This window comes from Elgaria multicarinata, chromosome 6, assembly GCF_023053635.1.
Source record: "Elgaria multicarinata webbii isolate HBS135686 ecotype San Diego chromosome 6, rElgMul1.1.pri, whole genome shotgun sequence".
NCBI classification, from domain to species: domain Eukaryota; kingdom Metazoa; phylum Chordata; class Lepidosauria; order Squamata; family Anguidae; genus Elgaria; species Elgaria multicarinata.
The window spans coordinates 113,345,073-113,371,230 of NC_086176.1; the positions used below are offsets into that span (position 1 = coordinate 113,345,073).

The 26,158-nt window shown below is 44.7% G+C and overlaps 1 protein-coding gene across 3 annotated transcripts in view; it reads right to left on the reverse strand.

Annotated features, from left to right (window-relative positions):
• Positions 1 to 17,413, reverse strand: part of PIK3C3 (phosphatidylinositol 3-kinase catalytic subunit type 3) — a 151,270-nt gene extending 133,857 nt beyond the window's left edge. For 2 of the 3 annotated variants that reach the window (XM_063128299.1, XM_063128297.1), the window contains exons 1-5: positions 17,322 to 17,413; positions 14,929 to 15,117; positions 12,062 to 12,205; positions 11,214 to 11,343; positions 1,821 to 1,847 (exon numbers count right to left, since the gene is read on the reverse strand). In XM_063128299.1, coding sequence (XP_062984369.1) covers positions 1,821 to 1,847; positions 11,214 to 11,343; positions 12,062 to 12,205; positions 14,929 to 15,117; positions 17,322 to 17,389 — 558 coding nt within the window. In that variant the 5' untranslated portion in view covers positions 17,390 to 17,413. The remainder of the gene's footprint in view (positions 1 to 1,820; positions 1,848 to 11,213; positions 11,344 to 12,061; positions 12,206 to 14,928; positions 15,118 to 17,321) is intronic. The other variant, XM_063128298.1, reaches the window with a different exon arrangement.
• Positions 17,414 to 26,158: the final 8,745 nt, after the last annotated feature.

Below are 26,158 nucleotides of genomic sequence, written 5' to 3' on the forward strand. Positions count from 1 at the left end.
CTCGTCAGGGGACAAACAAGCCTGGTTCAGATGTCACCGCAAATAACCCAAGGACTGAGCACCAGCCTGCTCACTCATTCACAACAACTGGATTGTGGTGATGTGAGAACCAAGCCGTGTGTGTGTGTGTGTGTGTGTGTGTGTGTGTATATATATATATATATATATATATATATATATATATATGGGATCTGCTCAGATATTTTGATTTGCATACATTTGTTAAAGTAAAATCTCTACTGTGTATCTAAACCATAACAGTTTGCCTTGATGTAGAAGAGGCCTGGGAAACTCACAAGTCCTGCAATCTCTTCTGTTAGCCATCAAGAAGTTGTGGCTTTGACAGCTAACGCCCTGCTTTGGTAGCCTACCGAAGGCTACAAAAACAAGAACTTAGACATGGGACAACTCACAACGTAAAGCCGGCACATGTGTGAGGTTTCACAGGACACAGGGTTGAGAGCCTTGTTCTCAGATTAAGCTACAATATTAGTATGTTGTGTTTACTCACCACTCACACACACACGAGCACATCACATCTGGCTGAGAAAGTGCTACGGTGTCCATGGAAATGAATGTACTAAAGATCACTTTAAGAAGAACCCATTTAGGAGAGGAGGAGCAGAACAAAAAGAAGCCACACGGTCCAGAAACATGCATGCCACACACTTCTGGCGCACAGTTTTAGTCGGAAATATTAAGGCAACAAAGCCACGGCTACAGTAAATGGCTAATACTTCGATTAACCCTCCTATGCCTTTGGGGTCAACACTGAGAGCCAGTGTGGTGTAGTGGCTAAAACGTTGGACTGGGAGTCAGGAGATCCGGGTTCTAGTCCCCCCCTCGGCCATGGAAACCGGTGACTTTGGGCCAGTCACAGACTCTCAGCCCAACCCACCTCACAGGGTTGTTGTTATTGTGAGGCTAAAAATTGAGAGGATTATTATGTACGCCGCCTTGGGTTCCTTGGAGGAAGACAGGCGGGATATAAATGCAAAAATAATAAATAAATAAATCATTAAAAAGGTATTAAGTCATTAAAAAGGTATTCTTTCCCCCTAACCTGTGCCACTTCACGCTCTACATATTCTCCCATAAATACAGGGTTTTTTGGAGTCAGTTAAAACACAATTCAAATAAATTAGAGGAGGTAAAACACCGCACCTCTATGGTACTGAGGAGTCTGAGTGACCCCAACATGGCGGGAATTCTCATTTAGCACTACCGCGACTTTATGTTGATGTCCCACTTAAGGTAAAAAAGTGGTACCCATTCCGAAGCTTTCTTGTGTTTTACTTAAAACCTGTTAATTGGAGTTGATGGGGAGAGTGCACAATTTACATATCTGGGGCCGGGGACACCCCATACGAAATTAATATTCGGGGTCATTACAGACAAATGCCATCCCTGCATCATGATAAACTTGTATAACAAACCATTATGCTTAAGAAAAATTCTCTGTTAAAAAAAATATGCAGGAAATAGGAATTTATTTATTTATTGTGTTTCTATACCACTGAATAGCCAAAGCTCTCTGGGTGGTTCACAATTACTGTCCAATATAGTTCAATTTGGGAAGAAAAACCACTGTGACTAAATTTAGGTCTATTTGACCATAGATAGCCTATTCATAAAGCCTTTCTATAAGTAGTTGGAGGGTTAACAGCTACTAAGGCAAACTTCAGAACTCTGTCTTACAGTCTATACGCCCAGCATCAGGAAAAGCATTTCAATTATTAAGCTGTTAGTCAACCAGAGGTTGCGACCATGCGTTTTTTTCAAAAACAGTTGCCGGCCAGCCATGGCTCCTGGCTACTTACTTCCTCCAAACGTTCCTCGTCAGAGGCCTACATTAAAGAAACCCATTCATTAGTCACACATATGGAAGGGGCAACCATTTTCAGATCATAAAGTGAAATTCAATTCGCCGTCCTATCGGAAATGTTTACATTGACCTAAATGCAGGACACAGAATAACGGGCTCCAGTAAGTTACAGGAAGCCAGATTCCGGCTGGACATCAGGAAAAACTTCCTGACTGTTAGAGCAGTACGACAATGGAACCAGTTACCTAGGGAGGTTGTGGTCTCTCCCACACTAGAGGCATTGAAGAGGCAGCTGGACAACCATCTGTCAGGGATGCTTTAGGGTGGATTCCTGCATTGAGCAGCGGGTTGGACTCGATGGCCTTGTAGGCCCCTTCCAACTCTACGATCTATGATTCTATGGAATTCCCAAATGTTATTCTCTCTCAACTGAACTCTATTAAAGTAAATGTTCCATAGAGGGTCCATCAGAGAGCAGGCCATGGTTCACTCTTCCTATGTCGTCCTTGCAGCAATGGAAGTGGGGGGGAAGGCTACTCCAACATTGTACTTTCCTGGGCCACCTGGGTAATACCAGGACTCCTAGCCCACACAACAGGTGTGTTGGCCACATGGGCCATGGCTTCTCCTGTTACCCAGATAGAACACAAAAGTAAGTCCTCCACAAAAAAAAATGATGTGGGAAGGGGGATGCATAGTTACTCCTACATTGAGTAGGAGTTACTCTTACATGATACTCCTACATTGAGCAGGCCCATTGAAATGCATGGGATTCAAGTGAGTCGTGACTTATTTAAGTCTCATTCATTTCAATAGGTCGACTCGACACAGGCCTAACTTTGAATACTAACCAAAGACTCGTAAGAATACATACGCAAGATACATGTTTACATGACAGTTTGTGCCACATTGGAAAAGCCTTACAGGGTTAGATTCAGAGTTCATCTAGGCTTGCATCCCTTCCTCAGTACAGCCAACCAGATGCTTCTGAGAAGCAGGAAGTGAGATCAAAAACACTCCAGGAACTGGCATTCAGACCAAACTGCAGCTGAACACAGAGGTCCTATTCTCACTGTGTCAAGAGTTAGCAGAGAGGACCACTTCAGATTACAATATACACGATTATCTATATTTGTGTGGTTAAAGGGATCACTGCCAGAGGACAGCCTGACCTGGCAATCTAAAGGAACTAAATAGTGGGAGATCCTGGACAGAAAAAAGAATTTCCTTCTCCTCCTCCCTCTCCCAAGCGCAGAGTATGGAACTACAGAATTCACTTCCACAGGATGTAATGATGGCCACCAACTTAGACAAGTTTGAAAGAGGATTAGACAAATTCACGGAGAAGGCTATCAATGACTACTAACCATGATGGCTACATATTACTTCCAGTATTGGAAGCACTATGCCCATGTACACCAGTTGCTGAGGAACACACCTATGCATGCATGGTATTGGGACCATATTACAACTGTCTTCAGAGACCTGCCCTGGTTGCCAATTGAATAACGGGCTCAAGTTAAAGGAAGCCAGATTCCAGCTGGACATCAGGAAAAACTTCCTGACTGTTAGAGCAGTGCGACGGTGGAATCAGTTACCTAGGGAGGTTGTGGGCTCTCCCACACTAGAGGCCTTCAAGAGGCAGCTGGACAACCATCTGTCAGGGATGCTTTAGGGTGGATTCCTGCATTGAGCAGGGGGTTGGACTCGATGGCCTTGTAGGCCCCTTCCAACTCTGCTATTCTATGATTCTATACTGGGTTCAATTCAAATTAACAGATGCAGGGAGATTTGGAATGTGAAGGTGCAATCAGAAAGACACACCTGAAGTGGTACAGTCTTGGGCTGGACTAAACCACAAGTCCTACTGAATGTCCTGATCACCCCTAAAAACAGTATTTTAGGCTGCAATCCTATACATACTGGCCTGGGAGTCAGCCCCACTGAACTCTATGGGGCCTGCTTCCAAGTAGAGATGCATAAGATTATGCAGTTAAACTGTGTCACAGAATTCTTAGCTCAATCCCAGGTATTCTTACTCAGAAGTCAATTCCAGTGAGTTCAGTGGGATTTCCGAGGAGCCTCCCTCTCCTTTCATCCAACCAATCAGCATAGCCATTCTTCTGCTAAATGTTCCCTTGCATCATTGGTGGGCAACTTGTGGACCTCCAGAAGTTGAACAACAGCTCCTATCAGCCCTCAAGATTGGCAGTGCTGGCTAGGGCACATGGTAGTTGGAGTACAACAACATCTGGATGGCCAAACGTTGCCCACTTATGCCTTACATTGTAGTGACATCTTATGAAGAATTCCGAAGTCATACATGCTTCTGTGGGCTGGGAATTCCCTACTGACACCATTGAATAAAACATATTCTCCAGGTAACAAGTTCTGGACAGCCTATCTCTGCGCCAATTTTATTTTATACATGTTAAAATGTCACTGAAGGTCACAGAAAACTGCCTTTCACAAGGCCTTTCTACTCCACCTCCCAAGTACTCATCCATTATGAAAATGGTTGGCTTTTCTTTTAATTTCCGTTCAACTTTATTTTATTTTAAAGACATTGCTTCAGCAAGAATGCTAATAAAAATGTAAATCAATATCCTATTACAACTCCATCTGGGTCAGGCAAAAATCGCTCTTCGGAGAAAGATCTTAAGCGCCTCAAGCAAGAAATGCTAAGCGTGAGCAATACCAAGAAGTGAGCAAGTAATGGGGTTGGATCCGGAGTTAGACATAGTTAGAGTAAATGCATTTAAATTGATAGGACTTAAAATTCGTTATGAGCAATGTATCACGCTGATTTCAATGGATCTAAGTAGGTCTAACTCTGGACCAAATATTTAACTTCACTCTTTGTACAAATGTCAAAACAGTAAGATATTCCGCTTCAATGTTTTGTACACACATATGTAGTTAGGTAAATGAACGGCTGAACTGATTAGGACATCCTATGACATACACTAGATTATGTTTCAGTCAGTCATCTGATTCTCAGATGCTTCTCTGGAACATGATCCCTGCCTAGTTTGGTTTTGAATCAAGCACTCATTTATGGCCCACATGGATGGAAAACTTTTTTGCCTCTAGTCCAGGCAGCCTGACCTGGAGTCTAAAAAAAATTACTGCATTGTCATCCTCTATAACAGCCATTTCCAATCCAATGTGTTGGATTGCAAGTCCAATTAATTGAGGCAAGCATGGCCACCAAGAGCTAATCCTTTGATCATGTTTCTCCTTTGTTGAAATCTCTCCATTGGCTTCCAATTCCTTATAGAATTCAATATAAGCTTCTTTTGTTGACATTTAAAGCATGTCATGGTCTTGCACCTTCTTATCTTTCTTCTCTCATTTCACTCTACCATCTCCCTCGTACCCTCCGTTTTTCAAATCCTCCGTTCTTCAAATACTATGTTGCTCTCCTGCCCAAGAGTTTCTATCTCTCTTGCCCGGCTTCGCCCTTTCTCTTTGGCTGCCCCGTTTGCTTAGAATACTCTTCCAAAGAATCTATGAACGAGTTCCACCTTAGATTTTAATAAGCATTTGAAAACTCATCTGTTTTCCATCGCTTTTGGCATTTTCGCCTGATTTACTGTTCTCATTGTTATGATTATTCCCTTATTTCTGTTTTGTGTAACACCTTCACCCTTTCATATGTTTTAATGTGATTTTAGACTGTAAGCCCGTAGGCAGGGTATTACTGTTTTATTTGTATATTCTGTACAGCACCAAGTACATTGTTGATGCTATATAAATAATAATAATAATAATAATAATAATAATAATAATAATAATAATAATCCATATGTAACTAAAATGGCACCAGCAACACATAAGAGCCCTATGAGGAGAGACTGAAAGAACTGGGCATGTTTAGCCTGGAGAAGAGAAGATTGAGGAGAGACATGATAGCACTCTTCAAGTCCATGAAAGGAGGAGGACCAGGATCTCTTCTTCATCATCCCAGAGTGCAGGACACAGAATAATGGACTTAAGTTATAGGAAGCCAGATTCCGGCTGGACATCAGGAAAAACTTCCTGTCAGAGCAGTATGGCAATGGAACCAGTTACCTAGGGAGGTGGTGGGCTCTCCCACCCTAGAGGCATTCAAGAGGCAACTGGACAGCCATCTGTCAGGGATGATTTAGGGTGGATTCCTATATTAAGCACGGGGTTGGACTCAATGGCTTTATCGGCCCCTATTCTACTATAACTCTACTATTCTATTATAAGATATTATCAGTAGGCTTCAAGGGACCCCAATGTTTGCAGAAGAACAATGGTGGGAATCATAGAATAGTAGAGTTAGAATGGCCTATAAGGCCATCGAGTCCAACCCCTGCTCAGTGTTTGATTAAATCAAAGCTCTGCAACACCCAACATTTTGTCTCTTGTTGTAGTAACCCTGCCATATCCCTAAAGGGCAGGAAGTATTCACAAACAGCAACATGTCCTTCTATCTCACACACACACACACACACACACACACACACACATCCACCCGGCCCAGCGATTCATAAGTGGAAAATCTGGTTCCAAGAGGTGGTGGTTTTCTGAAAACAACATAGCAAGTGCTATTCGCCACACCGCATCACATGACATGGCTTTCCTAGCCACTGGAGGACTCTAAACTCGGTTGCTCAAATCAGACCTTCTCACATCTAGCAACCAAACCAGAACAGTTAATGTACTGGCAAGGAAAGCCAAATTCTTTTGAGAGATGGCGCATTTTCAAATGCGAACTGAAAATTTCTCAACGAAAATTAATCTAATTCGCATTGCATTTTTCTTCCCCAATTCAGTGTTTTCCAGAAAACCCTCGTCACGGCTATATGCTGAACCTTCTACCAGTTAAGCAAATTACTCAGATGTCCATCCATTTTGTATAATTTATTATGTTTATCCTAGTCAGACAAGAGAGACAAGGATCTCCGTGGGTCCATTCAATTCTCCAGAACTCTTCGCGATCCTCACCCTCTACCAGCAATTGCCCGAACGCTTTGAACACCATCTCTGCAACAATACAAAGGACTAGCTGCTTATTTTTAAAGAAAAACGTAAACAAAAAACAAAACAAAACTGAGATTATTAGGAATCTGCATTACTCACGCAATACTAAATCTCCATTCTTGTACTAGCACAGAATTACAGAAGGATTACACAATACCCTGAATAGACGGTGCATTTGTTACATAATTCCTCCCATACCATCCACCGGAGAGAAATAATGTCAGGGGTTGGTTGATGCCGCAAACTTTTACATGTAGGAAAGTAACATTTGCTCTTGAATTCAACCTTGGCAATGTCAGAGCGACTTGCTGACAATAAATGGGTGGATTATAATGCATTTTTATTAGAATTCCAAGGTAAACTAGCCTTTTAAGAGGGACGTGCTGCTTCCATACAAGTTAGTTTATTGCCATGGTAAATCTCAAAAAGATCAGACAGACATATTTATAGCCCTGTTCCAGTTGTTCACTTCAATTTGCACAAAAGCCATGAAGAGTCGCCTTGAAACTTGTGAAATTTGACTTCCATATTTAAAAAAGAAAAGAAAAGGATCCGGCGACGTGTCCGAGCGCCGTAGCCCTTGACGTTCTCTCTTTGTGTTTACAGCGAACAGTATCAGGCTGCCATTGACACCACATATAAATACTGCCAGAGTGTTAAGAAGCAACGTTACATCCGATACAGCCACTCACAGCCAATTTGCAGGCTACTTGCCCGAGTGCACAGAGGCTAATAAGGAGGTCACTACAGCTTCCTATCCAAAACACACACAAAAACTCCAATCACGGAGTCTTCCTCTCTGCTCTGTTCGGCCCTGTTTAGGCCTCATCTTGAGAATTGCGTCCAGTTTGGGGCACCACACTTCAAGGAGGACGCAGACAAGCTGGAGCGTGTTCAGAGGGCAACCAGGATGATCAGGGGTCTGGAAACAAAGCCCTATGAAGAGAGACGGAAAGAACTGGGCTTGTTTAGCCTGGAGAAGAGGAGATTGAGGAGAGACATGATAGCACTCTTCAAATACTTGAAAGGTTGTCACACAGAGGAGGGCCAGGATCTCTTCTTGAGCCTCCCAGAGTGCAGGACACGGAATAACGGGCTCAAGTTAAAGGAAGCCAGATTCCAGCTGGACATCAGGAAAAACTTCCTGACTGTTAGAGCAGTGCGACGGTGGAATCAGCTACCTAGGGAGGTTGTGGGCTGTCCCACACTAGAGGCCTTCAAGAGGCAGCTGGACAGCTATCTGTCAGGTATGCTTTAGGGTGGATTCCTGCCTTATAGGCCCCTTCCAACTCTACTTTTCTATGATTCTATATGATTCTATAAAGCTTTGTGAATTGCACAAGAGGACTTGGAATCACGACACCCAATGAGCTGTCATAATTAAGTGGGTTGGACTCGATGGCCTTATAGGCCCCTTCCAACTCTACTATTCTGATTCTATGACTCCGATTCTACTACAGCTCAGAGCTTCCTGACAACGCATACATACACATAGACAAACACACACACATACGCCAGGCATAACATTCTAGTCTGCTTCTGTGCCCAGTTCAAAGTGCTGGATTAATCTTTAAACCCCTAAATGGCTTGAGGTTCCCTGCAGGATCGCTTCCTCCTACATATGTGGCCTCGAACTTTAAACAAACCTTCTGAAGCCCTTCTCTGAGTGCCCCTACCAAATGCGGGTGTACCGACTTGAGAGGGCGACTTCTCAGTGGTGGCACCCCAGTTCTGAAATGCCCTACCCAGAGGGATCAGCAGGCATGTATGCTATTTTTGGGCACCAGTAGAAAGCTAGTTGAAAGGTCACAGGCTTTTCGACCATAAAGCCTTCTGCATTTTATAGGCCTTTGGATAATTTCAGAGTTTAAAAGCTTTGAGATACTCTGATATTGCTGAGAGTTTTACTGCATTCATGAGAGCCAGTGTGGTGTAGGGGCTAAATTTATTTATTTATTTATTTAATTATTACATTTATATACCGCCCCATAGCTGAAGCGCTCTGGGCGGTTTACAAACGTTAAAAACAGCGAACGTTAAAAAGTATGCAAAATTTTAAACCAAAAACATAAAAACAACAGTATAAAAACAACGGTATCCATTTAAAGTGTTGGACTGGGAGTTGGGAGATCCGAGTTCTAGTGCCCACTTGACCATGGAAATCCACCAGGTGTCTTTGGGCCAGTCGCAGACTCTCAGCCCAACCTACCTCACAGGGCTGTTGTTGTGAGGATAAAATGGAGAGGAGGAGGAGGAGGATTATGTACACTGCCTTGGGTTCCTTGGGAGGAAAAAAGGCGGGATATAAATGCAATAAATAAGTAAATAAATTCATGTTGCCCTCTGCTGTATTCTACGCTGTATTCAATGATGTATTCAAATTTTACGGTCTCACACAGCATTTCGTTGTTGGTAAAATCTATCATAAGGTGCCCGAAGAACTGTCATAAATGGGAGGCAAATAAATGCCCTACAGATCTCTCGGACTACAACTCACATCATCCACTGACCACGCTGGCCAGGGGGTGATGGGAGTTGTAATCAAACATGGCTGGAAGGAACTGGAAATCGGAGGGGAGTTCTTCCCCATGAGGTTATCTGCAGGATTATCTCTTGCCATATATACCAGCCTGAACCCTGAGATTATCTTCAGAGACCCTTCACTAGCAGTCCCTGCCAAATGAAGTGAGGTGGAAGGTTACTAAGAAGAGGGCCTTTTCTGCTGTGGCACCCTGGTTGCAGAGTGAGCTTCCCAGAGAGGCTCGCCTGGCACCTACTTCGCGCTCTTTTGGGCACTAGCTGAGGACCTTCTTATTTTCCCAGGCATTTTCATCTTTTGGTTTCTGACGTTTTAAACCTGCTATTGCATTTTAAATCCTTGCAGTGCTGCTAGGTTTTATATATTATGCTGTAGTTTCAAACTTCTGAACTTTCATATTGTATTTTATCATGAGTTTTAATTGCCGTGAACCAGCCACAGAGCTTCGGCTATTGGGAAGTATACGATAAATAATAAAACAAATAAATAAATAAGGCATTGAACTGCCTTCCGAGTACCAGCATAAGTTCAAGTAAATCCCCCAGAAAAGGATCTAGGCTCTTGCTGGATTATAAGGGCACAATCCCCATGTATAGGGGAATGGGTAAGTCAACATCTATTACAAGGGAATAAATATGCTCAGTATGAAACCGTACTTTGCAATTCTCAGTTATTCCTTTTGCGAATGACAAATCTCCATCAACCCTGATTGCTGCATCTACAGGTCCAATCTGGATCCTCTGCCTGATGCCCTCAACCCTTGACGTCATTCCATGGCAGGGACTTCCATAAAGTTACACACCTACCCTACCCCCCTACACACACACACCATACGTGTGCGCAAGGTGTGTGCCCAGGCACACCTGAACGTCTCAAGCGAAACACACCTCCTCAATCTTCCCCTCACCTGCAATGGACCCCTCCACAGTCAGGCAAGCCAAACGCGGAGTAAGGCATCAGTGTCTACAGTGTTTAACATATAATAATAATAATAATAATAATAATAATAATAATTCTTACCCTCCTCTCCCTTTAGATCGAGGCGGGGAACAACATCAGTACAGAATCAATACATCTTAAAAATTCATGATTTAACATTGATCTGGATAGGCCTGCTGGAAAAGGCTAGTCTTTAAAACTGCCTTAAAATCACACATAGAGTTAATTTTACGAATCTCCTCCGGCAGGCCGTTCCACAATCTGGGGGCGACAGAAGAAAAGGTCCTCTGGGAAACTGATGTCAGCCTAGTTTTAGCTGACTGAAGTAAGTTCACCCCAGAGGACCTGAGTGTGCGGGGCGGACTATATGGGAGAAGGCGATCCCGCAAGTAACCTGGACCTTTAAAAAATGTCCTTTATGGTAAGTGTTAACCTTTTTTTAAAAAAAAAACCTGGGTGCACACCCTAGTGAAATGTGCTGCGCACGCCTATGATGCACGCACACACAGTGGGGTAGCATAGCACAACATTGAGGGAGGAAGGAAGGAAAGGAACCTCTCGTGCAAGCACTGAGTCATTACTGACTCTTGGAGGGACGCCAGCTTTCGCTGACGTTTTCTTGGCAGGCCTTATAGCGGGGTGGTTTGCTGTTGCCTTCCCCGGCCGTTATTACCTTTCCCCCAGCTAACTGGGTACTCATTTTACCGACCTCGGGAGGATGGAAGGCTGAGCGGACCTGAGCCGGCTGCCTGAAACCAGCTTCCGCTGGGATCGAACTCAGGCCGTGGGGAGAGTTTTAGCTGCAGAAACTGCTGCTTTACCGCTCTGCGCCACACAAGGCTTCACTGCAACATTGAGGACTAGCACCAAAATAAAAGCCGATGAAAGCCCTCTCACCTTGGCTAGCCGGCTCATCTGATCCTCTGAAAGCGTACTGCTGGTTCTGCCTGGGGTCCTGGTGGGCTCAGAGCCGTCTGCTTCCACGTTGGGCCAGACTTTCAAATCGTGCATCCCTTGGCGAAACATCCTACGAGAGAAGGGCAGATTTAGGGCGCCGTTCATCCAAGCATGGACAAAGCGCCCGCGTACAGAAGAACCACTGCAGGGGCTCAAGAGAGCCCTGTCCCCTACAGGGACGTTGTCTGGGGCATTGCGAACACGTGCGCTCAGGAGGATGGAAACGTTTGGCTGCGTCTCCGCACCCACGTCCCTTTCTCCCTCCTGTTTCAGTGACCTCTAAAATGCCTGGCCCTAATCCAACCTGGCGCCCTCCAGATGTGTGGGACTGCTACTTCCTGAATCCTCCAGTCAGCATGGATTGTGGGCATTGTAGTCCAACACATCTGGAAGTTACAGGTTGGGGAAAGCTGCTCCATGGGGGATCGGGGCCGATTTCTGACACCGGCTAGTCACACACACTGCACAAGATCACAACCTGGTTGCCTCCACAGCATCCGGAAGCCAAAGTCAGAACCCGCCATATATGTGGTGGATTCCTGCATTGAGCAGGGGGTTGGACTCAATGGCCTTATAGGCCCCTTCCAACTCTACTAGTCTATGATTCTATGTCCGACGCATGACATCCATGAGCTTAAGTGTGTGCTCTCCCGCACTGGAGCCAGGAGGAGCCCATGGCTGTACGGGCGGACGTCACAAGGCCATTTTCGTGTTCATGGATTTCTTTCTAACTCTACATTCCTGCAGTTTGATCTGCAGAGAAAAGGATGAAATGCCTAACAACATACCCGTATTTCCCAAAGAGTGAGACCGTCGTTCCCCCAACAGGTACTGCTTTGCCAGGTCCGTAGACGTCCCATATTGTCAAAGACACTTGGGCATTCCGAGGCAAATCTGGGTACTTGACCGGCAGTTTTAACCATTCATTCCAGCTGGAGGACAAAGATCAGCTGTTAGTTCAGGCTTACAACTTTTTAAAGGTTTTATAATGACAAGCCAGGGGGATAACACAGAGGAGTTCCTGCACCCCAGTCAGTGTATTCCAGACCTCCTCTTTGAACGTTTGGCCTTTTTTCCCCCTCTCCATTTAAAACAGACTTCACCAACCTGAATCCATCCAGATCATTTGCCCCAAAAGTTCCATCATCCCCGACAATTGGTCATACTTTTGCTGGGGCTGATGGGAGTGGCATTCCAACCATCTGGAGACACCCAGGTTGGGGGAAAGAGTGTAGGTGCTTTTCTCTGGAAACCCTAAGGTTCACCGACCCTGCGAATGCACAGAAATTCAGGTACATGGGGAACCCTACAAGGTTAAGAACATACAAAGAGCCCTGCTGGATCAGACCAAGGGCCCAACTAGTCCAGCACTCTGTTCACACAGTAGCCAACCAGCTGTCGACCAGGGACCAACAAAGCAGGACATGGTGGAACAGCACCTTCCCACCCATGTTCCCCAGCAATACAGGCTAACTGCCCCTGATACTGGAGATAGCACATAGCCATCAGAGCTAGTAGCTATTAGTAGCCTCCTCCTCCTCCAGGAATTTATCCAACCCCCTTTTAAAGCCATCCAAATGGGTGGCCATCACTACATCTTGTGGTAGTGAATTCCAGAGTTTAACTCTGGTCTGTGCGAAGAGGTCCTTCTTTTAAGCCATGGCATGTCCTTCCCTCAAGAGCCAGACGTTGTGAAAGGGATCGAAAATAAAACTGCCCGGATAGCAACGCCCTTACAGAAATGTACACTGACCTCACATTTGGCATGCTGTATACAGTTTGGGCTACCGCTGCTCAAGTTATAGAACTCAAAATGGTGGAGCAGAGGACAACCCAATGGAGGAGAGGTTGGAACATCTGCCTTCTGAGGAACAACTAGCACATTTCAGGCTTTTTAGTTGGGGGGGGCGGTGACTAAGGAGAGGGAGGACATGATAGAAATGAATAAAGTTATATATGGTGTGGAGAACTCAGAGAGGGTGAAGGTCTCCCTCTCCCATATAATGCTAGATCTGGAAGTTAACCAACAAGCTTGAGAAAAAGCATTCTGGATAGCCAAGAGGCTACTTCTTCCCAACAGACAATGACCAACCGTTACACAACTTTAAAGGGGAATTAGACCAATTCATGGAGGAAGAGGTCTACCAGTGACCACTAGGCATATAATGTATACACTGTCCTTCAGAAAAAACACTGAGGCAGTTTATAAAAAAGAAGAAAAAGAAGAAAGACCCATGGATACAAACATTTGCCTGGCACTGAGAAGATAACCAGGTTGGTGCCATCAAGCCTCCACAGATGGGGTGCCCACCACTGAGAAGCCTCTGTCACTCTGGTTACCATCTAACTTGCCTTAGGGCAGGGACACCTTAATACAAAGGCATGTTGGCATGGGAACAGGTATTCCTTCAGGGTCGTAGATAGGTATATGCAGTGTCCAGGTGTCAGAGGCACTATGCCAGGGGTGGAGAACATTAGCGTTGCTGGGGCCGGATAGCCACCCACCCGGCCCTCCATGGGCTGGATGACATCAGTGGACATGGCCACACCCACTGATGTCATCGCTCCAACTCCTGGGCATTTTAGCAGTGAGAAAGGCCAGGGCTGGAAGGAGCAGACAAACCTTCTCAGTGGAAGCCGGGTCCCTGGCTTCCAGTGGCACCCCAGAATGGAGTCTCAGGTGGGACAAAACTGCAGGGCCAGATTAATCCGGGGTCTGGAAGTTCCGTAGCCCTGCTGTATGCCTCTGCATTATCAGTTACTGGGGAACTTTAGCTGGAGGACGCCATTTTGCTCCGGTCCTGCTTGTGAGCCTCCCCTCATCTCACATCAGTCCGATGGTCTCTGTCCACCACTCTGCCGCTAAGATCATCTTCCTGGCCCGCCGCTCTGACCATGTCACTCCACTTCTGAAATCTCTTCATTGGCTTCCAATTCACTCCAGAATCCAATATAAACTTCTCCTGCTGACCTTCAAAGCTCTTCACGGTCTAGCTCCTGCCTATCTATCCTCTCTCATCTCACACTATTGCCCCGCTCGTGCTCTCCGCTCCTCTGATGCCATGCTTCTCGCCTGCCCAAGGACCTCCACTTCCCTTACTCGGCTTCGTCCTTTTTCTTCTGCTGCCCCTTACGCCTGGAACGCTCTTCCAGAACACTTGAGAACTACAAACTCAATCACTGCTTTTAAAACTCAGCTAAAAACTTTTCTTTTCCCTATAGCCTTCAAATATTGAATTTGTTCTGACTCTATACTGTTAGCTTCACCCTACCCGGTGCCTGTTTACACTTCCCTGTGCCTGTTTGCATTCTCCTTCCCTCTTTATTGTTTACTACAACTTATTAGATTGTAAGCCTATGCGGCAGGGTCTTGCTATTTACTGTGTTATCTGTACAGCACCATGTACATTGATGGTGCTATATAAATAATAATAATAATAATAATAACCTTGGTTGGAGACTGCAGGACGCTAAAGGAGACAGACTTTTGGTCTCATCTGACAGTGCTGCTCCTATGTTCTCAGTCTAGATATGAGGTTGAGCAGCTGGACAGAGGTTATGAGGTTAAAAACATGCCAGGTTTCCCAGAACTCTCACAAATGGCCAGCCAGAAATAGGGCTCTAGCCGTCCAGAACTTCAAGGAAAGGGCCTTACTTCCATCTGGTGCTAAAAGCTTTGTAGGACGTCCGCACCGGTAGGGCGAGAGGCTTCCCCTCTGCGAAGACCTGGCAGGTCACGTACAAGTCGGAGCAGGTCTCTTGGTACAGCCCAGAGAACCTCAGCATGGGATTTTCCAGCACAGCTTTGTAGCTTTTCTGCTCTCTTTTCCCTTCCAAGCTTCCTCTAAAGAAACAAGGTACAGAAATTCATCTACTGAAGACAAAACAGTTATTACTGGGGCAGAATCCTGTGCATGTTTACGCAGGGGGGAAAAACATGCATAAGATTGTGTCCTTAATGGTTTAAAGTGGGCTTAGTTCTCACATACTGTAAACTGGATTCTGGAATGCACCACCCCATGCTGCAGGTGAGGGCTCACATGACTGAACTGAAAGCAAACAAACATGCAAGCAAGGGGAAAAAACAAACACTCGCACACAGAAAGCTAGCATCGCAGGGTGAAGGTTTTCTCTGTATGCTTGTTTTCTATCTCCAAGGAATTCTAGGAAACTGCAAACATGATAATGGGAGAATCTGTGAACTGCCCAGAGAGCTACAGCTATTGGGCGGTATAAAAATGTAATAAATTAAAAAAAAAATCTTTAGCATAAGATAATCTTTCATATTGCTAGATTTGAATATTGTATTTGCATGATGCCAGGAGTTGCTTTGGGCTTCATTTTGGAGGGCACAAATAAATGAGGTTGATGATGACGATAAGTTAACCTACGGGACATAATTCAGTAAGAATACCAAGCCCTACAGAACTAAAATTCTAAACTGTGGAAACTTCCCTGGAATGATCAGCCCTTACATATGTGATAGTGCAAATAATAATAATAATAATAATGAGGAGGAGGAATAGGAACAATTGACACAAAATTCGGTGGGATAGCTAATACCCTGGAAGACAGAAACAAACTTCAAAGTGATCTTGATAGGCTGGAGTGCTGGGCTGAAAACAACAGGATGAAATTTAATAGGGAGAAATGCCAAGTTCTACATTTAGGGAATAGAAACCAAATGCACAGTTACAAGATGGGGGATACTTGGCTCAGCAATACTACGAACGAGAAGGATCTTGGAATTGTTATAGATCGCAAGCTGAATATGAGCCAACAGTGCGATACGGCTGCAAGAAAGGCAAATGCTATTTTGGGCTGCATTAATAGAAGTATAGCTTCCAAATCACGTGAGGTACTGGTTCCTCTCTATTCGGCCCTGGTTAGGCCTCATCTAGAGTATTGCGTCCAGTTCTGGGCTCCACAATTCAAGAAGGATGCAGACAAGCTGGAGCGTGTTCAGAGGAGGGCAACCAGGATGATCAGGGGTCTGGAAACAAAGCCCTATGAAGAGAGACTGAAAGAACTGGGCATGTTTAGCCTGGAGAAGAGAAGACTGAGGGGTGACATGAGAGCACTCCTCAAATACTTAAAAGGTTGTCACACAGGATCTCTTCTTGATCCTCCCAGAGTGCAGGACATGGAATAACGGGCTCAAGTTAAAGGAAGCCAGATTCCAGCTGGACATCAGGAAAAACTTCCTGACTGTTAGAGCAGTATGACAATGGAATCAGTTGTCTTGTGAAGTTGTGAGCTCTCCCACACTAGAGGCCTTCAAGAGGCAGCTGGACAACCATCTGTCAGGGATGCTTTAGGGCGGATTCCTGCATTGAACAGGGGGTTGGACTCGATGGCCTTGTAGGCCCCTTCCAACTCTACTATTCTATGATAATACATCATCAGCATGGCATGACACAACGTTATAGACGTAGGCAAAAGTAGAGAGGTCCCTGCTCCCTATGAGCTTACAATCTAAAAGCAACAGTGGAAACAACAAGAACCAGAAAAAACAACATGGACTAACGCTGAGCTGGGAATAAGGATTATGGGTTTTCAGCCCTGTAAATCCACATAAAGCGACAGATCAAATCCACCCTATGAAGACGCCCTACACCTTCTCTTCTCTCCATTGCACCCCATAGGTGCAGCTCTCCTTCCTCACTTAAGCAGGGAAGCGGGTCCTTTTCCACCCTTTTTTTCCCCCTCTGGGGCAGGTTGCTCACCTACTAAGCTTCCCTCAATCTGATGAGCTCCAGATGTTTTGCACAACTCCCATCACCCTTGACCATTAGCTGGGGCTGATGGGAGTTGTAGTCCAAAATCCCTTCTGGAGGGCATCAGAATTGGGGGTGGAGGGTAAGGCTGACATACACGAAGAGAGGAAGGGGGGGACAGCCAGGAATCCAAACCAGAGAACCCCCCAAAGGTTTCAATCCTATATGCACCCCCCAACACACACGTCTCTTTCCCCCAATGCATGCAAGCACGCATGCATGTATGCATCTCAGTCTGCATGCATGCCTGCATCGTCCCCAGCTCACTCACATTTTGAGCTGCACATTAATGTCCAGGTCGCAGCTGTAAACATAATGGAACTTCTCCGCTTCCCCCATGGCGGCTGCTCCAGGAACCCTCCCTCCTCTCTCACCCTTCCGTCCCCGGCAGCTGATGCCTAGTCAAGCGCCCCTCCCACCGCGCATCTCCGTTCCTCCAATCAGCCGCCGGCTGGGCTCCACCGGCCACCTGATTCGTCCAGCGGCTTCCTCCGCCATCGTTCTAAAGGGCAAGCGACGCCGCTCCGCTTCCAGGCTGTTTTTCCCCTGGACGGCAGAGGGTGGTTTTTTTTCCGTTCCGTCTCCCCGCCCATAGATGGCGGGCGCCGTGTACGGAACAAGATGGCTGCGCCCAGGGGGGGAGTGAACGGAGCACGGCCAACATGGCGCCCCCCATGTAGAACACTTTCCGTACAGCCTGGAAGGGTAAACACAGAGATTTGCAAAGTTGGGGCTGTTTGGGCGATGATGATGATTGATTATTGATGATGATGATTGACGATGATATTTTTAAGCCTTTAGGGTGACCATATGAAAAGGAGGACAGGGCTCCTGTGTCTTTAACAGTTACACTGAAAAGGGAATTTCAGCAGGTGTCATTTGTATATATGGAGAACCTGATGAAATTCCCTCTTCATCACAACAGTTAAAGTGCAGGAGCTGTACTAGAGAGACCAGATTTAAAAGAGGGCAGGGCACCTGCAGCTTTAACTGCTGTGATGAAGAGGAAATTTTACCAGGTTCCCCATATATACAAATGACACCTGCTGAAATGTCCTTTTCGGTACAACTGTTAAAGATACAGGAGCCCTGTCCTCCTTTTCATATGGTCACCCTAACCAGATGCAAAAGAGGGCAGGGCTCCTGCAGCTTTAACTGTGGTGATGAAGAGGGAATTTCCCCAGGTTCCCCATATATACAAATGACATATATACAAATGACACCTGCTGAAATTTCTTTTTCAATACAACTGTTAAAGATACAAGAGCCCTGCCCTCTTTTAAATCTGGTCACTCTAGTATAGCTTCTGCAGCTTTCACTGTTGTGATGAAGAGGGAATTTCATCAGGTTCTCCATATATACAAATGACACCTGCTGAAACTTCCTTTTCTATGCAACTGTTAAAGATAGAGGAGCCCTGTCCTCCTTTTCATAGGGTCACCCTATTTAAGCAGGTTAACCAACAGTTGGACTACAAATCCCATCACCCCACCATAAAAATAAGTATGTTGTATGGGGATTATGGGATTTGTAGTCCCTCTGAAGGGGACGAGGCTGAGGAAGGCTGCAAATAAATCGATTTAATTAATTTCCCGCGTCTGTTTTATCTGCACGGCCAAGCTAATAAGAAAATATAGATGCATCATCTTAAATACTTAAGGTGCAAGAACAAGAAGAGGGGAGCAAAAATCATACACTTTCTTCTTTTGTTTTCTCAAAAGGCGGAACCCTATGCTTGTTTAGACAAAAATGAATCCTACCTCTCCCAGGATTCCCTAGATAACCATGCTGGCTGAGGGATGCTGGGAATTGTAGGATCCTAACTCTTCCTTTCTCTGTCCAAATTTAAGAGCAAAATTCTGCCATCCTTTACATGCCCACTCAGAGCTAAGTCCTACTGAGTTCAGTGGGGTTTACTCCTACGTAAGTCCTAAGATCTCCAGCAAAGGAGATCGTTATCTTTGGAAAACACAAGAATGGCCATCAGACTGGAAAAAATCAACTTATATCCCCATACCAAAAAAGGGAAACACTAAAGAATGTTCAAACTATCGGACAGTGGCACTTATTTCACATGCCAGCAAGGTAATGCTCAAGGTCCTGCAAGGTAGACTCCAGCAATTCATGGAGCGAGAATTGCCAGATGTACAAGCTGGGTTTAGAAAAGGCAGAGGAACTAGAGACCAAATTGCCAATATCCGCTGGATAATGGAGAAAGCCAGGGAGTTCCAGAAAAACATCTATTTCTGTTTTATTGACTACTCTAAAGCCTTTGACTGTGTGGATCATAACAAACTGTGGCAAGTTCTTGGTGGTATGGGGATACCAAGTCACCTTGTCTGCCTCCTGAGGAATCTGTATAATGAACAAGTAGCAACGGTAAGAACAGACCACGGAACAACGGACTGGTTTAAGATTGGGAAAGGAGTACGGCAGGGTTGTATACTCTCACCTTACCTATTCAACTTGTATGCAGAACACATCATGCGACGTGCTGGGCTTGACGAATCCAAGGCTGGAGTTAAAATTGCAGGAAGAAACATTAACAATCTCAGATATGCAGATGACACCACTTTGATGGCTGAAAGCGAGGAGGAGCTGAGGAGCCTTATGACGAAGGTGAAAGAAGAAAGTGCAAAAGCCGGGTTGCAGTTAAACCTCAAAAAAACCAAGATTATGGCAACCAGCTTGATTGATAACTGGCAAATAGAGGGAGAAAACGTGGAGGCAGTGACAGACTTTGTATTTCTGGGCGCAAAGATTACTGCAGACGCTGACTGCAGCCAGGAAATCAGAAGACGTTTACTTCTTGGGAGGAGAGCAATGACAAATCTTGATAAAATAGTTAAGAGCAGAGACACCACACTGACAACAAAGGTCCGCATAGTTAAAGCAATGGTATTCCCCGTAGTAACCTATGGCTGCGAGAGCTGGACCATAAGGAAACCTGAGCCAAGGAAGATAGATGCTTTTGAATTGTGGTGTTGGAGGAAAATCCTGAGAGTGCCTTGGACTGCAAGAAGATCAAACATACTCCAGTCCATACTCAAACAGTCCATACTCCAGGAAATAAAGCCAGACTGCTCACTTGAGGGAATGGTAGTAAAGGCAAAACTGAAGTACTTTGGCCACCTAATGAGAAGACAGGATATCCTGGAGAAGAGGCTGATGCTAGGGAAAGTGGAAGGCAAAAGGAAGAGGGGCCGACCAAGGGCAAGATGGATGGATGATATTCTGGAGGTGACAGACTTGACCTTGAGGGAGCTAGGGGTGGCGACGGCTGACAGAAAGCTCTGGCGTGGGCTGGTCCATGAAGTCACGAAGAGTCGGAAACGACTGAACGAATAAACAACAACAAAGTCCTAAGAACATAAGAACATCAGAAGAGCCCTGCTGGATCAGACTGAGGGTCCATCTAGCCCAGCATTCTGTTCACACAGTGGCCAAACAGCTGTCGACCAGGCACCCACAAGCAGGACATGGTGCAGCAGCACTCTTCCACCCATGTTCCCCAGCCATAGGGTGACCATATGAAAAGGAGGACTGGGCTCCTGTATCTTTAACAGTTGTATTGAAAAGGGAATTTCAGCAGGTGTTGTTTGTATATATGGGGAACCTGGTGAAATTCCCTCTTCATCACCGCAGTTAAAGCTGCAGGAGCTATACTAGAGTGACCAGATTTAAAAGAGGGCAGGGTACCTGCAGCTTTAACTGTGGTGATGAAGAGGAAATTTCCCCATGTTCTCCATATATACAAATGACACCTGCTGAAATTCCCTTTTCAATACAACTGTTAAAGTTACAGGAGCCTTGTCCTCCTTTTCATATGGTCACCCTAGGATTGGGCTCTTAGAAAGATATTAGATGGCTTTCAGTCCTCCAATGAAAGTCAAACTGTGCGATCCTGTGCATGTCTACTTGCAAGTAAGCCCCATTAAATTCGCAGTGCACCCGTACACCTACTTTCTTGGAGGCAAAGGGAATCAATGGCTTCTAGCCCTGATGGCCATGTGCTACCTCCAGTATCAGAGACAGTAAGACTATATACACCTGTGGCTGGGTAGGGTGACCAAATGAAAAGGAGGACAGGGCTCCTGTATCTTTAACAGTAATGTAGAAAAGGGAATTTCAGCAGGTGTCAATTGAAGAGGGTGAAATTCCCTCTCCATCACAACAGTTAAAGCTACACTAGCTGTAGTAGAGTGGCCAGATAGCAAAAGAGTGCAGGGCTTCTGCAGCTTTAACTGTTGTGATGAAGAGGGAATTTCACCCACTTCAATTGACACCTGCTGAAATTCCCTTTTCTACATTACTGTTAAAGATACAAGAGCCCTGTCCTCCTTTTCATATGGTCACCCTACCCAAAGCAGTTAGCAACAACAAGTCTGAACAATGAACTTACAAAACAAGAGCATGGTAGTGTGCTAATTTAAAAATACGGAAATACAAAGCTTTGTGCAGCCATTTGCCTTCCTTCTTCACAGGCAGGTTTAAAAGTGTTTTCATTTGCCATCTAAAAGGAAGGAGGAGGAAAGGCAGAAAGATTTTCTCTGGAGATGGTATTATTCCAAAATCAGAAAGTTTACTTCCCTTTCTTCTAATGGTAGGGGTACACTGAAGCTAAGGTCATAGTGCATCTGAGCATATGTAGAATACCTTCTTTGCACATGTTCAGAGCACCTGTTCTCTTAGCTTAATTTTTAAAACATCCCCCTCTAGTTTCTCTCTTTGTGGTCCTAGTATTTACATTATTTATTTATTTACTCACAGAGCCATTGTTTAATCACTTTTAATAATCTCTTGTGAATGTTATTATGGGGAAAATCAAATTAAAATTACTGTTTCAGCCATCATGATCTAAATGCAAACTTACTAGCTTCTTTTTTGTGAAATCAATTATTAGTATTCTACAGAGGTAAGTATTATGCACCCAATTAATGGTTGTTACACTTCTCTAATGAAACAATTAATGCATTCTGAGATGGCCAAATATTGCACAATTCAGTACTCAAAGATTACAATACTCAATAAAAAATAAATGCTTCACTGAACACTGCACATTCTGATTGTTAAACATTGCTCAACTGTAAGGTATCAGATAATGAATTCGATATTCTAGTTGCTATTTTTACACTATAATGTGTATTATTGAATTGCACTATAATGAAAAATTACCCTAACCATTGCACATGCCCTAATTTCGCAAATGTATTATTATGGTTTCCTATTTTCCCAGTGCTACTGGGTTTTTATTTCATCTGGATGACAGACTACAGCAGACCTATATAGAGTCATTACAAATTGCTTTATTTACCAGTGTGCGAGAGGAATCTTTTGGAAGCAAGACTCTTAAAAACAGAAGCAAGGAGATCAACTAAAACGTGACAAAGTCGTGACCGAGGTTTTACGTTCATCAAAATACTTCTTCAGCCTGGAAAAAAAATTCCTGGGTGTGGGGAAAAGAGACAATATTGGGCAGGATGTAAAGTGTTGATGTAAGATTTGTGTAGCACAACCCTATGGTTGTAAGTCCCGAAGAAGTAAGCCCCACAGAACACACAAAGGGTTAATCCTCAATAGACATATACGTGATTGTGTTATGAAACTGCAGTTCTAAATATACTTATTTTAAATTCATTAGGACAATTCTGGATAAACATTTTAGGATTATGTACTCTGCTGGCTGGGGAATGTTGTGAATTGTAGCACTTTTTCTGTCTAAACATGCGTGAGATCGGCCCGTAAGTTAATTTTTCTTAGGATTCTAAGAACATAAGATGAGCCCTGCTGGATCAGACCAAGGGTCCATCTAGTCCAGCACTCTGTTCACACAGGGGCCAACCAGCTGTCAACCAGGAACCCACAAGCAGGCCCATCCCATCCATGTTCCCCAGGAAATGGTGTACATCGGCTTACTGCCTCTGATACTGCAGGTAGCACATAGTTTTCAGGATGAGTAGCCATTGATAGCTTTCTCCTCCAGGAATTTATTATTATTATTATTATTATTATTATTTATTTATTTATTTATTTATTTATATAGCACCATCAATGTACATGGTGCTGTACAGAGTAAAACAGTAAATAGCAAGACTCTGCCGCATAGGCCCTGGGTTCATATTGCCACTCAGCCCTGAAATTCTCTGGATGACTTCAAGCACTGTATTTCAGCCGAACATATTTCACAGGTTTCTTGTGTTGATAAAATGGGAAGACCCTTATACAGCAGAAACCCAAGGCTGAAGAACATAAGAAGAGCCATATTGCACCAGACCAAGAATCCATCTAGTTCAGCACTCTGTTCACACAGTGGCCAGCAGCTGTCAACCAGGGACCAACAAAGCACGGTGCAACAGCACCCTCCCACCCATGTTCCCCAGCAACTGGTGCACACAGGCTTACCTTATCCAATTAGGGTCCCCATCGATCCTACTTTAGAGGGACAATCCTCTATTTGAAGGGGTGTCAGAGGAGTGTCCTCCATTTGAAGATGTGCTCTAACTGAAGGAATCTTCTATTTGAAGGGCTATTCAGTCCAAGTCCAGTTTGAAGATAAAGAAGGGAAGCGGAGACCTTGAACTTGCCCCTCCAGGTAGCACCCTGGACAGTAGACTGACACACAGGTCACCCTTCCCCACTGTGGAGGGATGGGTTGCACTTGCATTTCTATTTAAATTAGGGTAATCTGAGTTTGCATCGTTGCATATAAACCAGCATGTGCACATGTTATGCAGCCACAGGGTCCTCTTTTGTCTTCTTTTTTGGTGACGCGTTTTCTCTCTTCTTTGGCGATGAATCAGAGGCCACCCTACATTCAAGCCATTGTGCTGTGGCTTTCGTAATGATCATCCTTACCCACATCAAAAGGATTAAAAAGTGGGAAGAATTAGCTCTTGTTGAAAAGAAAAGGGAGACAGGACTTTAGGAGAGAAAGAGGGCTTGGTACTGAGCACCACTCTATCTTTAGGGAAGATACATGGTGTCTGTTTCAAGAGAGGGCATTAAAATCGGAGACACTTCTGGCTGACGTTACGGCCACCAAGAATAAAACCTTGGAAGAGAGCAGTCAGAGCAATGCTGATTTCAGGAGCTCAAAGTGGGACTTCTGAAGTGATGGAAGAACTTTATGGAGATGCCAGGAAGAGACTTTAAAAAAGCTTCACGGGGGAAAATGTTTGAGAAAAGCATGGGAGCCCATGGACTTATCTGGGTTGTTGTTTTGTTTTGTTTGTTTTATGGTTTTTGTTGGAATGAACAACAGAAAACAAAGTTTGATCCCACACCAGGCCTGACCAAATGTGACACTGCAGCATGCAGATCACCAGCTATGTATGGCAAACCAACATGAACCTACCCATACACTACGCTCAACATCTAGGGTCCTCCTCCGGGTGCCTACTCCGAGGGAAGCTCAGAGGACGGCAACAAGGGAAAGGGCCTTTTCGGTGGTGACCCCCCAATTACGGAACAATCTCCCCGATGAAGCCCGCCTGGCACCAACATTGTTATCTTTTCAGCGCCAGGTCAAAACTTTTCTCTTCTCCCAGGCATTTAACAGCATACGTTGAGTTTTAACTGACTCCAGAACTAGCTTCGGCCTGGCTGAGTGTTTAAAAATTGTTTTAAAAGTTAGCTGTTTTCATGGTTTTAAATTTTGCAAATTGATTTTTAATGTTCAGTCTTTTAATCTTTGTAAACCGCCCAGAGAGCTTTGGCTATGGGGTGGTATGTAAATGTAATAAATAAAATAAATAAATAACAGGGCTTGATCAATTCCAGTTTAGGCTGCCTGCCTGGAACCGGGGGGAAAACCAAGGACAAACAAAGATGTGTTCAACTGGAAGACGTTGTCCAAAGTTATTTATTGAATTGATATATAGCAGTTTTTCTCCAAGTAACTCAATACTTTGTATATGGTGCCTTCCTTTCCATTGACTGTATCTTCACAAAAACCATGTGAGCTAGAGTAAGTAAGAGATGCTGGGGAACATGGGTGGGAGGGTGCTGTTGCACCGTGTCCTGATTGTTTATCCCCGGTCGATGGCTGGTTGGCCCCTGTGTGAACAGAGTGCTGGACTAGATGGACCCTTGGTCTGATCCAGCAGGGCTCTTTGTATGTTCTAATGGTGAAGTGAGGATCTGGACCTGGGTCTCTCCAGTCTGTCTCCAACATGCTAATCTCTACATTACCTGCCCCAACAATAAATTCAGTGAACCAGGATGCTTGCAGCATTAGCAGCATGGCTTTCCAATGCAGAAATTATTAAAAATGTGGAGTGGCCATTTTGCTTACAAATGCAATTGGAAGCCTTCACCCCCCCTTTTTTTTTTTTAACAGGACAACTACTCCTTGGTCAGCTTCATATTGTATTCTTTGTTTGCAAAGCTCTATCGCGATGTAGAAAAGTTAAGATCTCAAATAAAAAAATCCAATTACATGTTTAATAGCTTGGCATTTGCGGCAACGCTCGCTGGCGCTAATTCACCTGTTCTGTCTTTTAGCCCCGCGAGGTTAATCGAGTGCAAATGTCTATTCTTATCAGAATACGGGAGAAAAATGATTAGTTATTTCCACCCTGGAAATGCAGAAAGAGAAGTAAGTCTGAGACTTGTTTGCACGAAGGAACAGCCTATTAATTAACAGGTTAAAAAAAGAAGAAGTTAGAGCTATTCTAAAGTTAACAAATGTTAAAGACTATCCTCCCAACGTTGCCGCAATACAAATGTGCAAATTGGAAAAGTACATTTCTCTTCCATGTGAATGATCTACAGTAAACCTATGACATGTCTATACCAGCCCTATATCCCAGGGTAGTCCTTGCATGGTCCCTGTGCATCCAAATGATGCACAGCGGATCCCGGGGGCAACCTGGGATGACAGGGGGCTTTCTTAAGGATATCTGGAACCATGGAAAACCCCATTTTTCCATGGTTCTGGGAACATCCCGTCAAGCATGGGCTGTCTGGCTGCTGCTCCCGGGTCGTCCTGTCTTCCCGGCGAGTAGTGGGGCACATGAAATGGGCACGGACCTGCATGGTAGCAGTCCATGCCCATCAAGGGTGGGGAGTGGGGTCAGGGTTCTTTGTGGGGGGATATCTTTGTTTTGC